Source organism: Cladophialophora psammophila, assembly GCF_000585535.1.
Source record: "Cladophialophora psammophila CBS 110553 chromosome Unknown aczJe-supercont1.33, whole genome shotgun sequence".
Lineage (NCBI taxonomy): Eukaryota > Fungi > Ascomycota > Eurotiomycetes > Chaetothyriales > Herpotrichiellaceae > Cladophialophora > Cladophialophora psammophila.
The window spans coordinates 166513-178171 of NW_006912954.1; the positions used below are offsets into that span (position 1 = coordinate 166513).

At 51.9% G+C, this 11659-nt stretch overlaps 6 protein-coding genes across 6 annotated transcripts; 5 read left to right on the plus strand and 1 right to left on the minus strand.

Moving 5' to 3' along the window:
- Positions 1-378: 378 nt before the first annotated feature.
- On the plus strand, positions 379-1449 carry A1O5_12369 (uncharacterized protein; the record flags this gene model as incomplete). The annotated part of the gene is made up of 1 exon (XM_007752938.1): positions 379-1449. One exon carries the CDS (start codon positions 379-381, stop codon positions 1447-1449), a length of 1071 nt encoding a protein of 356 aa, XP_007751128.1.
- A 1094-nt stretch (positions 1450-2543) lies between these two features.
- Positions 2544-3353, plus strand: A1O5_12370 (uncharacterized protein; the record flags this gene model as incomplete). The annotated part of the gene is made up of 1 exon (XM_007752939.1): positions 2544-3353. The coding sequence occupies one exon, from the start codon at positions 2544-2546 to the stop codon at positions 3351-3353; it is 810 nt and encodes a 269-aa protein (XP_007751129.1).
- Positions 3354-4901: 1548 nt separating this feature from the next.
- On the minus strand, positions 4902-5798 carry A1O5_12371 (uncharacterized protein; the record flags this gene model as incomplete). Its single annotated transcript, XM_007752940.1, has 1 exon — positions 4902-5798. The coding sequence occupies one exon, from the start codon at positions 5796-5798 to the stop codon at positions 4902-4904; it is 897 nt and encodes a 298-aa protein (XP_007751130.1).
- A 235-nt stretch (positions 5799-6033) lies between these two features.
- A1O5_12372 (mitochondrial import inner membrane translocase subunit tim9) lies at positions 6034-6439 on the plus strand (the record flags this gene model as incomplete). Its single annotated transcript, XM_007752941.1, has 2 exons — positions 6034-6162; positions 6245-6439. The coding sequence occupies 2 exons, from the start codon at positions 6034-6036 to the stop codon at positions 6437-6439; spliced, it is 324 nt and encodes a 107-aa protein (XP_007751131.1).
- Positions 6440-8177: 1738 nt separating this feature from the next.
- On the plus strand, positions 8178-10078 carry A1O5_12373 (protein vts1; the record flags this gene model as incomplete). Its single annotated transcript, XM_007752942.1, has 2 exons — positions 8178-9983; positions 10034-10078. 2 exons carry the CDS (start codon positions 8178-8180, stop codon positions 10076-10078), a joined length of 1851 nt encoding a protein of 616 aa, XP_007751132.1.
- Positions 10079-10844: 766 nt separating this feature from the next.
- Positions 10845-11308, plus strand: A1O5_12374 (uncharacterized protein; the record flags this gene model as incomplete). The annotated part of the gene is made up of 2 exons (XM_007752943.1): positions 10845-10919; positions 10982-11308. 2 exons carry the CDS (start codon positions 10845-10847, stop codon positions 11306-11308), a joined length of 402 nt encoding a protein of 133 aa, XP_007751133.1.
- Positions 11309-11659: the final 351 nt, after the last annotated feature.

Sequence of the window (11659 nt, forward strand, 5' to 3'; positions counted from 1 at the left end):
CACGACGCACCTTTATTGTGATTTGCAGCAGCAAATTACCAAGTGCTGGTAACTGGTCGTAGGATCTTGTCTTCTGCAGTATTAGAAGACAAAGCCTCGGTGTCGGTAATCGCAGTCCACTCACGTCTACATACTGTGCTTTAGCGAGAAGCCCGATGGAAAGCTCCCTTTTGTCAGCAAGCCTACTAGGTATTTGGGTGTCAGCCCTGCGGATAAACAACAAGTCCGACGGAGAGCCGCCTGGCGCTAACTGTACCTATATTACTCATATGGCGGCCTGGTAGCCTCATTGCATTGAGAGTCCGTCCTGGATAACAGCATCAGACATACTGCAAGAGACCTACCACCCACAACCCAGCCACCGAGAACATAGCCGCGATGTCGATCTTCGGCTTGAAACGTATGTTCGATCAAAAGCTCAACCCGCCCAAGCCAGCGACGCAGTCCTTTGCTTCTCGCACGATTCTATTGACGGGCGCCACCTCAGGATTGGGACTGGAGGCTGCAAAGAAGATTGCAGCTCTTAACGCCGAAAAACTCATTATCACAGCACGAACTGAAGCAAAGGGTCATGCTGCAAAGAAGGAGATCGAAGAGTTCATCAAGGCTCACCCGGGAAATGCGACGACGAAACAGACAGAAATAATCCCCATGATACTCGACATGAGCTCTTTCGCCGAAGTTCGAAAATTCGCCGAAACTCTCAAGTCCAAATTCGAAGCGATCGACGGTGCAATACTAAACGCTGGGATGATGAACTCCAAATATCTCCAAAGTGGTGATGGCTGGGAGGAAACGCTTCAAGTCAACACCCTCGGCACGTTCCTTCTAGGAGTCCTTATCCTACCGCTCCTCATTGCCGCAGCAGACTCTGGGAAGAACAAAGATTACAAGCCTCACCTGACATTCATCTCCTCTGGCACTGCCTGGGTCGTTCAGCCGGGGCAGATGAAGGCGTTTATGAACAGCGAAACACCTCTTGAGGACCTGAGTGCGCAAAGGAACTTCCCTCCAGGTATTGCCGGCGGAGCAACACAATATGGCAGGTCCAAGCTCGTGCTCGAATACGCGGTGCGCCACCTTGCAGCATCACCTACCGTCAGGGGTGCTGATGGCAAGCCCAAAGTCATCATCAACACTGCCTGCCCAGGCCTGTGCAAGAGCGACCTGGGACGCAATCTGCGGAACGTAAACCTCCTCATCAGGTTGATCCAGTGGTTCCTTTACGGTATTTTTGCGCGAACAGCCGAGCAGGGCGCTAATACGTACACCACAGCCCTGATCCGCGGCGAAGAGACACACGGCGAGATGTGGAAGAATGATCGAGTGTTTGAGCCTGGGCCGATGCTGAGCACTGCAGAGGGAAGGGACTTTGGTGAGAAGATGTGGAGTGAAGTTCTCCAGGTTATCGTCAAGGCGGATTCAAGTACGAAGTCCTTATTAACCTGAGCATCGATTTCTTGTCTTTTATTTTTCTTCTGTCTTCTCTCGAGGCAGGTTGTTGGCGAATACCTATGAATTCTGTTCACCTGATACCACCTGGCTATTCCTGCATGATCACCTTTGCATAGTAGCAGATGAGGTGCGAAAAAGATGCGTTCCTTATTGTTGGAGTTCCCTCGGGGGAAATCAGGATCAGCGCTCCGGTTCGATCTTCAGTGATGCTGCCAATAGCAAGATGGAGCGGCGTGAAGTCGTCTTGTCTTGTCGGTCGCCACTGTCCCGGTCCCCGTGATCGCGGCTGAGTGTGGACGTCGAGGATATCAATGGCACCTCTTTCACTTTGATTTGAAAGGGTTTGCTCTATGAATTCAGCATGTGCTACCATGGCCACATGCATCCCAGTGCAAACAGCCTACCAAGACTGATTAGCAATCCCTCTTGCGTGCAAGTTTGCACCAATCAACTCGCCTGGTCGGCAAGAAAAGCTGATGTGCTGGCAACAGCTGACAGGCCGCCCTGGCTCACAGTGCGGAGTTGCCAGACGTCGCTACTGCAAAGGGTCTCCCGAGTAGACCCATTGAGGCTCCTGCGGGCTGGGCCCTTTGATCTGCGATTGTCGAGTTCATGCATCTGATCTTTTTTTGCGCCCCGCTTCCGGCGAACTCTCTGAGACAAACCTATCTGGAGAGAAATTCGAGGCTCATCAACGTTTCACTGAGATTGCTGTTCATCCTTTTGGGAGGTTGACTTGGATTTTGTCCGCACTGTCCGCAGAAGGATACCAGATACCAGATACACCCCGCATTTCATTTTCGCCCAATTGGGCTTATCGATAGCGTGATCCTCAGCGGTGGCAACCTCCCCATGCCGACATCATGATTCTGGTGAGTTCGCCACAACACCGTGTGAATAGGCCGGCTTCTGCGGGATGAATACTCACACAGGTGCAGGATTGTCCAAGAGTGTGTCCAGGTTCCCACATTGTCCGCGATCTAGCCTCCATGCAGTTGTAAATCGAATTTGGGCAAGCCGTTCACCTCGTAGCCACTGGCCCAGTCCACCCCCCACGAGCAGACAAGAGTTCCAGGGGATCCAGCCTGATGTATTCCAGAAGTACGGGCACCAGATCCGCCACCGCGGTGCAGGTCATCCAGGACAACGACGCCGCATCGATGGCATCCACAGCCGCCACAACAGCCGCCACGGATGCAGTACCACCATTAACCCGTGGTACTTCAACCGACTCATCTGGAGCGTCCTCGGCAGACACAGACATGGCCAGTAGTATATTGGGAGATGGATACATGTTGGAGTCACAAGATGGAGTGTTGACGGTGCCGTTTCGATACCATGAGGACGCCGATCTGCTCTGTCCGTTCCAGATCTTGGACTGCGATCAGGTCTTTGCCGACATCATCCACTTCAAAATGCATGTGTTTTCGCACTTCCGAGGACATGAGCTGCCGACATTCGCCACTTGTTTCTTGTGCGACAACAAGTATGTTTCCCGTCCAGACGATGACCCGGCCTTTGCGTGGAACACTATGTTATCCCATATGGTGCATGAACACTTTCGACAAGGCCAACAGCTGGCGACGGTCAGAACCGACTTCGGCCTAATGAAATGGATGTATAATCGGAGGATCATCAATGATCAACAATTCAAGAGAACCCAGTTACTCCCAGTGCAGACTGTCCTTCCCGGAGCCGCCACAACAAGAAGACAAATGGTAACCGTTGCAGAGTTGCCGCGAGCGCCGTCAGCGTCGCCACCAGCGGCTGTAAGAGCACACCTGGCCCTGTCGATGGGATACCAAAACGAACCTTACACAATGAATGCAGGGCGGAGGCAAGAAAGACGTCGACTTGATGCCACTCGAACCATGGTCCGAGCACATAGTTATATTTGAAATTTTTTTGCAAGAGATCTGCATGTGAGAACAACAAAGAATAAGGAAGTGTTGAGTTTTGGTGAGCGTACTTGAAGATTGAAATTGTGGCCAAAGCATGGCTGCGGCTTGCCAGCGCATAGCGTCGAACCCAGTTTGCGTTCTTCTCTTTCAAGTCTCGGCGAAGGCGTTCGGTTGCATTATTTCGGTGTCTGGCTCGAGTGAGAAAAGCTTGAGTGAGGTCTTGAAAAGGAGATGGACAGTTGAGCCTTGAGGTGGTCCGAAGGGATTCTGTCGTCATTCTCACTTTCTCCCTTTGAGCGGCAAGTTTAATTTGGCTTTCGAGTAATGGATGGGCATGCAACTATGGTCGGAGCGGAGCTGCCTACCCTTGTGGAAGGCCTTCTGGGTCACGACTTTTTGAGCATCTCGTGTAATCTTAGTGGGCTTACTACCTCCTGCTTGAAAAAGGGGTTTGGCAGGGATTAGCGACTCCTTCGTAATTTGAATCAAGAAGAGCCTGTTGACACACGAACACAGCAGCAGTCGGATATCCAGTTACTTCCCGTCAGTGCCTGAGATGGAAGAAGCACATGTACATAAGAAACCTGCTTGAATGGGCCAAACTTGGCTTGGGGGCTGCCTCATACAGCGCCTCGACCTGCACGTGGCGCAGGGGCTCTTAGCGCAGATGACCGCAACGAAAGGGCAGGTTTCCAGGCATAAAGAAAGAAAAGACAATGGATAAATAGCTTTACAATACCAGAAAAACAATCTGACGTATATAGACCCATAAGTACTTTGAACGACAAAGAGAAAGGAGATAATCAAGGAAGCAAGGTGCTTTTAGAGAGGAAGGGGTTGGCCCCCCCCCCCTTGATCAGCCATCCATACAGAGTACTCCGTACCTGGTTCAGGACGCGTATTGCAACAGCCAATCGTTTGGTAAGTAATGCCTCGCGAACTCCAAGGTTGAAGGTCATCCGACTTGAACCGTGTTGCACGGACCCCACTACTCACTCCCTATTTTGGGTCGAAGGATGAAGATGGCCCTGGCTGCGATAACTCTCGAGTGAGTATTCCCGCGATTTCCCAAATCTGACAATAACTGGGACAGTCTCCTACATCAATTACGCATAACAAGAATGAGGAGCGAAGCCCTGTGGACGGACATGAATTTCGGCAAAGCTGACACCCAAAGGTACCCGGGCTTTTGTCGAAATGTTTGTCTTGGGTGTGCCAGCGGCTGCCCTCCTGCGAAATAAGCTGTTAGTCTTGTTCCGTCTGTCATTGGAGAATTGGTACGAGATGAGCTCTGCGATCAGACAGCAGTTGGTACAATTTATGCTTCCACAAGAAGTTTCAGAACAGGTCTGTGTGAAATTGTGCTTCATCAGGCAGATATGGCATCCTTCAACTTATCGATATGGCTTGATATGGCTTACCTCAATTTGTCTGCAGCACGCAGCGCCAGGACCCATCCCCGATCCCGTGAAGACACTCTCCCTAGTATGGTCTTCCGACCGTACGGAATCTCTCGGTGCTAATTCTGAAGCGGAAAATTGACTTTCATGTACTGGAGCTGTTTGACTCTGATCGCTTGAAGAATCCATCCAGGCTCTGTTGCTTCGCGTCATATGGAGCTGATCCCAATCCACCCCTGGTGCGCTTAAGATCAAGCAAGTGGTCTTTGCTGTTAATTCCATGGACGGTCATCGAATACCCGCTGAAAGCGGACTGTTCAATCTCCGTCAGTATCAAAGACCGGTCGTTCCAGGGTTGTGTAACAACTTCTGCTGTGCGTTTCTGAATTGTGACCTCTAAAAACCCAGTGTTGGTCCAGGGTGGCAGGTATTCCAAGGGGCGGTTGTTGCCCCAACCTTCAATATTCGGACCTAGAGCGACATTCCTGGTGCTAAATTTGCCCAGCAGCGTTTGCCATAACACAGACAGAAAGAGACCATGGGAAACGACAGCAACGCATTCTTGCACGGTGTCCCGGGCATCCTCTGCACTGGCAAACAGCGGGAGGATAAAATCGTTCAAGAATAAATCTGCCCTTTTCACCATAGCCTCTGTGGTTTCTTGAGGGCGAAAAGACGTGTCTTCTGAGTTGGGTACTCTAGGGTTGAGGGTGTGCTGCGCGCTTCTCGACGTCCAGGGCACGAGCTCGAGGGAGCCAAAGTCCTGCTCTCGAAGCAGCTCCAGTTTCACGACCCCGGGCACTTCTTCGCCAGAGAGTCTTGTAAGTAGGTTTCTCTGAAGCGCTTCGGCGGTCATGAATGCTCGTTGGAGATCCGAGGCATAGATTTGCGTGAATCTCAAGTTGCGGTGAGTCGTGAGGTACCGACCCAGTCGTTGGGTTTGCAGCACACCATGGTTTGTCAGCCTTGAGTCAGAGACACCCGCCAGAAGACCGGCAACGTTATGCTCCGTCTCTCCATGTCGAATGAAAAAGAGATGCATAGAAGTATGCCACAAAGCTAAAGAGCAGGTCAAGGTCTAGGAATAAATGTATCGCAAAAAGGGCGGCGAATCAACGGAAAATTAAATGGAGCTGCTGAGAAGGCCAGCAGTTGTCTGGGGAAAGTTTGCCGGGCTCTGATTTTCACTCTACGACTCGCGTGTTCATACATTCCCTTCCTCTCATTATTGCATTTGTGACACCAGTGCTCTTCGCCACAACCCTATCCGCGTCACAATGGACAGGTTGGTCTCCCATTTCAAGCATCTGTGGATGGATTCGCTGATGTTGTTTAGCCTTACCCCTGCCGAACAGAGGGAGCTGAATGCTCGCATGGAGGCGAAGCAGCTCAAAGAATTCATGAAGGTAAGTTTAGTCGGATCCTATCCTAATACCCAGGTTTGATTCACGTCGATCTCGTGGCTGACCTATGCATGCTCTGTGCTAGACCTATTCCAACCTTGTCCAACGGTGTTTTGATGATTGCGTCAACGATTTCACGACAAAGTCATTGATCTCAAGAGAAGAAGGATGTGTAATGCGCTGCGTTGATAAATTCTTGAAGGGTTCGGAGAGATTAGGGGCAAGATTCCAAGAGCAGAACGCAGCCATGATGCAGTCGGGTCAACTGCCCGGCAGATAAACCTGAAAGTCGCCATCCATCTTCTATTCGCAGACACATTTGTATGATATGGGGAAAGGTGTGAGCCCTTTGTACGGCATTTGATCTGGACATGTCGCCATGGCATTGATATCTTCCAGCGCTGGTTGGAAATTGCGGCGCTGTTCTCAACTTAACATGGAAGGAATTTAACACTCAGAGGGGTGTACGCGGTGGCTCCAGGTCATTCGACGTCTCTCCTCTCCATACTCCAAGCAATACAAGTTCCGATCCAGTATCAACACCACGTCATAATGTCGGTCGAGATGACTGCAAGGAGCAGTTGACCCGCAAGAAAAATAGGCGCATGTGGTTGAAATGAGGTTTACAAACGCGTCTCAAGGCAATGAGTGACGGCTCAAAGAGGATGACGGGTTCGCCGATCCATTGGGTTGACTCTACCCCTTCGAATCTAGCGGTCCGTCGATGTGAAGATCGTCTCCATCACAAAATTGATAGTATCTCTGAACCCTCGCAAGGGAAATAGCCCGGACCCGTCGCGTTCCTCCTCTATGGCAACGGCGTCCTTGAGGCAGCTGGATTAAGTGCTGGTGGTGCTGAGTTGTGGGATTATTTGATCAGACTGGGTTGCCACCAGCATGTGATGGTGGGAATTTTGTTCAGCTTGGCCGTGGACATGTTCAAGATTTTGTCGTCAAGGCCGATGGGACAATGAAGACGTGATTGCGCCACAGTGAGGCGCAAGTCCAGGAGGGTTCGAGGCAAAGCGTTTGGTTGGGCACTGGTGAAGCGACACGAGTCGAGTGCATGAAGCGGCTTTCAAACGTGCCCGTTACGATTGCCCCGGGCTAGCCCACCTCTCCCTCCTTTTAACAAGGCACCCACGAGGACCGCTATCCGGAGTCCTACAAGTAGTGCCCAGGGCGCCGCACACCCAGACGTTTACGACTGGGGTGGAAACGAACCGAACCCAGTTCAGCTCCTTCCAGGCTCTTGCAGGCTTCACCTCCCTGAACTTTGGGGGTTCTTGCTGCCTCTGGGCGCGGTTCGATAAGCAAGCAGCCAGGTTCCTCGTTAGGCCCCAAGTGCTAATTGGCGCTCCGTATTGCTCCCACTCGGATCCTCTCCCCAAGCCCCCAGAGGCGACCCTGGACGAATTGGTCTTTATACCGCTCCCCTGTAGCCTCTAGCAAGTACACCCAGTCTATACGGAGGCACGGGTAAGCCTTGCCGCTTTGTCGGTTCCACTCTCGCGAACCTCACATTCGACCGTGTCTTATTTCAGCTCGACTCAATTTTTCCTCCTGTCCTTCTCTCTTTCTCTACCTCTATTCGCCTGTTAGGGAGTGTATTCTTTTTGAACGGATCTCGAACTTCGTTGCCTTTTCTCATGCTCTCTGTCGCCTGCTTGCTGCGCGTCTATTCCAGTAGCTTAATCGGATCCCGCCCATCTCGTCGTGTCTGAGACACCTCGAACCGCCACCTCCACCAAAGACCGCTGCCTTGCACCTTTGCTTCATCCGTTGCTTCGCTGGAGCGCGTCCTCGACATTCCTTTTTCCCACCCTCATTCATCGTTGCCCTTGGGCTGGATCCAATCGGCTCCTGTACACACTGTAAATCCAATGATCTGCTAGATCTGTCTGTGTGACCATCTCGACTGCTTCCTCCACTCACTTCTTCGCCTTCCGCCGTCAATTCGTCACCGTCAGGGCGCTTTGTCCTACACCACCTCCGAGGCGAGCTTACAAAAGGTCGCCATGGCCAGCAACATCATCGGCAACAGGAACAGCACCCCGGAGGCGTCTAAAACCTCACTTCGCCCACCCACCTCCAGGACCATCGGCACATCCGGGTCTCATACCCAACCTGTCCGTTCTTCTGCCGACATGTCTTTTGCCTCTCCCCTCTCGGCACGTACCATGCGCCCCGCTTCCGAAGTCTTATACAACCAACAGTCTCAGCAAGGCAGCATGGATGATTCGAGCAAGTTGGGGGAACAATGGATTCAAGACATTGAACAATACGAAACCATGCTAGAAGAGATGGCTGCTGCGACATTGGATCAGGACTTCAAAGACGAGTTGAGTGCCATTGAGCAATGGTTTCGAGTCCTGAGCGAGGCTGAGCGCACGGCTGCCACCTATGCCTTGATTCAACAGACCACCCAAATGCAGCAACGATTCTTTGCTCAGGTTTTGAACCAGATGTCCAAAAGCCATCCCATTTCCGGCGTTCTCTCACCTGCAAATTTTGGAGAAAAAGATGCTATGTCCAGCCGCCTCAGCGATGCCATGTCCAAGTTGAATGTGGATGACCGGAGAACGTCTCTAACTCGACCACCAGTCTCCCCTGCCGGTAATAAGCGTAACTCAGGCTTGGACCAATCCACCATCCACGCAATGTTTCCTGACGCTGTCGCCGCAATTCAGCAGCAAAAGGCCGAGTACGCTCAACAGACAGGCAACCCGCCGCCATCAAACAGGAACAGCATGGTTGTAGGAGATCGCAGCTCATTAGTGGCCCCAACCATAGCGGCCCCGAGAGAGTCCAAGACAGATGCCATGAGTTGGCGTCAGGGCGGTGGAGATGGCCAGCAGCCTCCCATATCCAGACCCAAATCCTCATCTGGCCACCAGGGTCAGCATCAGCCGATGGGTCAGTTCAGTCAACCCCCGTCGTCTGGGGCTCTTCGCTCTCCGCGTCCATTGGGAGCTTCCGGCGGCAACATTCAAAGCACCACTTTGACTGCCCCGGACCCTGTATCGAGTGAGATGCCACTTCTGTCTCCTTACAACGTAGGGAACCAGAGTTGGGCGTCAATGACCAATACCCCAATGGTCCCCAACTTCAGCCAAGCTCAGTCTCATAGCGAAATGGTGGCCAATGCAACTGCCATGAAACTCGCTGCCCTGTCCACCGTCAACAACAGAATTGCTCTGGACGATGTCAAGAAGTACCGTCGTGCCAGATCTAATGAACCACAACCACCGACGCAGCCACCGATGACACCTGGAATTACAGCTTCTGGCATTCCGGGTATCAATACTATCATGGTGAACGATCACGGACAAATCCTAAACGCTCAACAAGTAGCAGCAATTCAAGCGCAACAGATTGCTGCAGCACAAGGACGCCGATCTCGGCCCAATTCTCCCGGCCTCCCCTTACCGACTCCTCTTGGACAAACAGCTTTCTCTTCTCCTCAACACAACGGATTCTTGGCTGCGTATGAGGGAGCGCCGATCATGATCGGTGCAGGGATGCCGGGGCTAGTTCCCCAGACGGGCCTGTTCGGTACCGGTGGCGAAGGGTATCTGTCTGACCATTCTGAGATCAATCGGGGCCGGTCGCCTAGAGGGCGCCGCGGGAGCTCCAAACCTCCCGAAGACCCGACCGATCCCAATTTGCTGAAAGATATCTCGACATGGCTTCGATCACTGAGACTACACAAATATACCGACAATTTGAAAGATCTCAAATGGGAGGAATTAATACAGCTCGATGACAAAGGGCTGGAGGCCCGTGGTGTGAATGCTTTAGGTGCGCGAAATAAGATGCTCAAGGTGAGTTAAGAAGATGTCGAGCATAGGCAATGATCGCTCACGTCTTGCAGGTATTTGAGCAAGTCAAAGAAGCTCAGGCGGAAGGCAAGCTGTAGAATGGCAGTTTCCTTTTGGCCACAGAGATTCTCATGTATTGTCCGATGGAGATGCCGCTATCCTTTTCCGACCTTGCAAACATTTGACACATGGGCGCTCGGATTCAATTTAAGCACGACGGTTACGGAGCACCGAGCGAAGATTGGGGCTAGGCTTATGATCTAAATCAGCCCCAATTGTCAGCCTTGTCATGCTGCGAGCTGGCACTCTGGACCGAATGGGGATCTCCCAGCGCGGCCGCTGATGTTGTCGACACAACCACAAGCCCGACGCAACCGTGTCCTCTACCTTGGTCGGGACAGGACAAGAAGACCCCTGGTAGCTTTCAGCTCTTGGCGACGAAGATTGACCAGTGATGGCATGATGACTCGACGTTTTTCTATATAGCGTGACGAGATAACCCATATCACATACGAATCTTCTATGTGAACGTCCAAACCGGACCAAAATGATTGGACACACTTGGTACTGTAATGGACTGAGGAGTTTTTTGAGGCTCAGTATGATAACCCTGGACGGGAAATAATTAGAAGGAAAGTCGCCACTCTGTTGAACACATTCTGTGTGCCCTTGGAGTAGATGGAGCGGGGACCCACCGCAGCCAAGCAGCTTTGGCTTCAGTGATCGCAACTTGAAATCTACGAGCACATAGACGGATTTCCCAGCATCCATCACAGCAGATTCTCTTGCTTCTGCGCCTGGTCGACCGGCTCGGCTACACACATTCCATCCCCTCAAAGAGCACGGTATCCATTGCACTCCGCTATGGCACCCTCACCGCAAGAGCTTTCTCTACTCCTCGACCCACTGGTCCCCGACTCTCTCACTCACAACACTCGCGTACGAATTCCCTCTATGCTTCCCATACTCTGACCATTTACTTACCGCATTCTGTACTGTAGGCGCTCTCCAATATTCGCTCCATATCCGGTCTTCTTCTCGGCATCGCGGCCGGCATTCTGGGCCTCGAATCTCTCTATGGGTTCGCCTTTTACCTTTTAGCCAACACCCTCATCTCCGCACTGTTCTATTTCCTTCTGGCGAGGGGCACACCCCAGAAATATTTTGCGGGAACTACTGGGTCGAGGGGCTTGAATGAAAATGGCAAAAAGGGCAGGAATGAGGGCATAGGGGCGTGGAGGGAGATATGGCTCGGAGGCGGGTTGTTTACGGAGGCGTTGAGTGGGTTTGTGCTTGGATGGGCAGGGGTTGGAGGAGTTATAAGATAAATGGCATGATGGAAAGATGTCTCTGAGGAGGAATTCATGATAAAGATGTCATGCAAAATTGAAGCTGTGGCCCGAGGTGAGGACATCGGATGAAGGACACGACGGTCTTCATGGTCGATGCAGGAACTCCGACACACCGCCAGCATTCTTGCTGGAGCTTGCAAGCAGACTTCTCAGTGTATTTCTTCGTCTCCTCGACAAGATACGGAGTCCTTGGTCTCTTAACATCCACGGATGAGCCGGCTGCAATCTTGCAACAGACAGACACGGTCAGAACACGCTATGGCCCGGGAGTTCTCAAAGAGAGCTTGTTAGAAGATCTCTTTCCTCGACACGATCAATCAGGCCTAC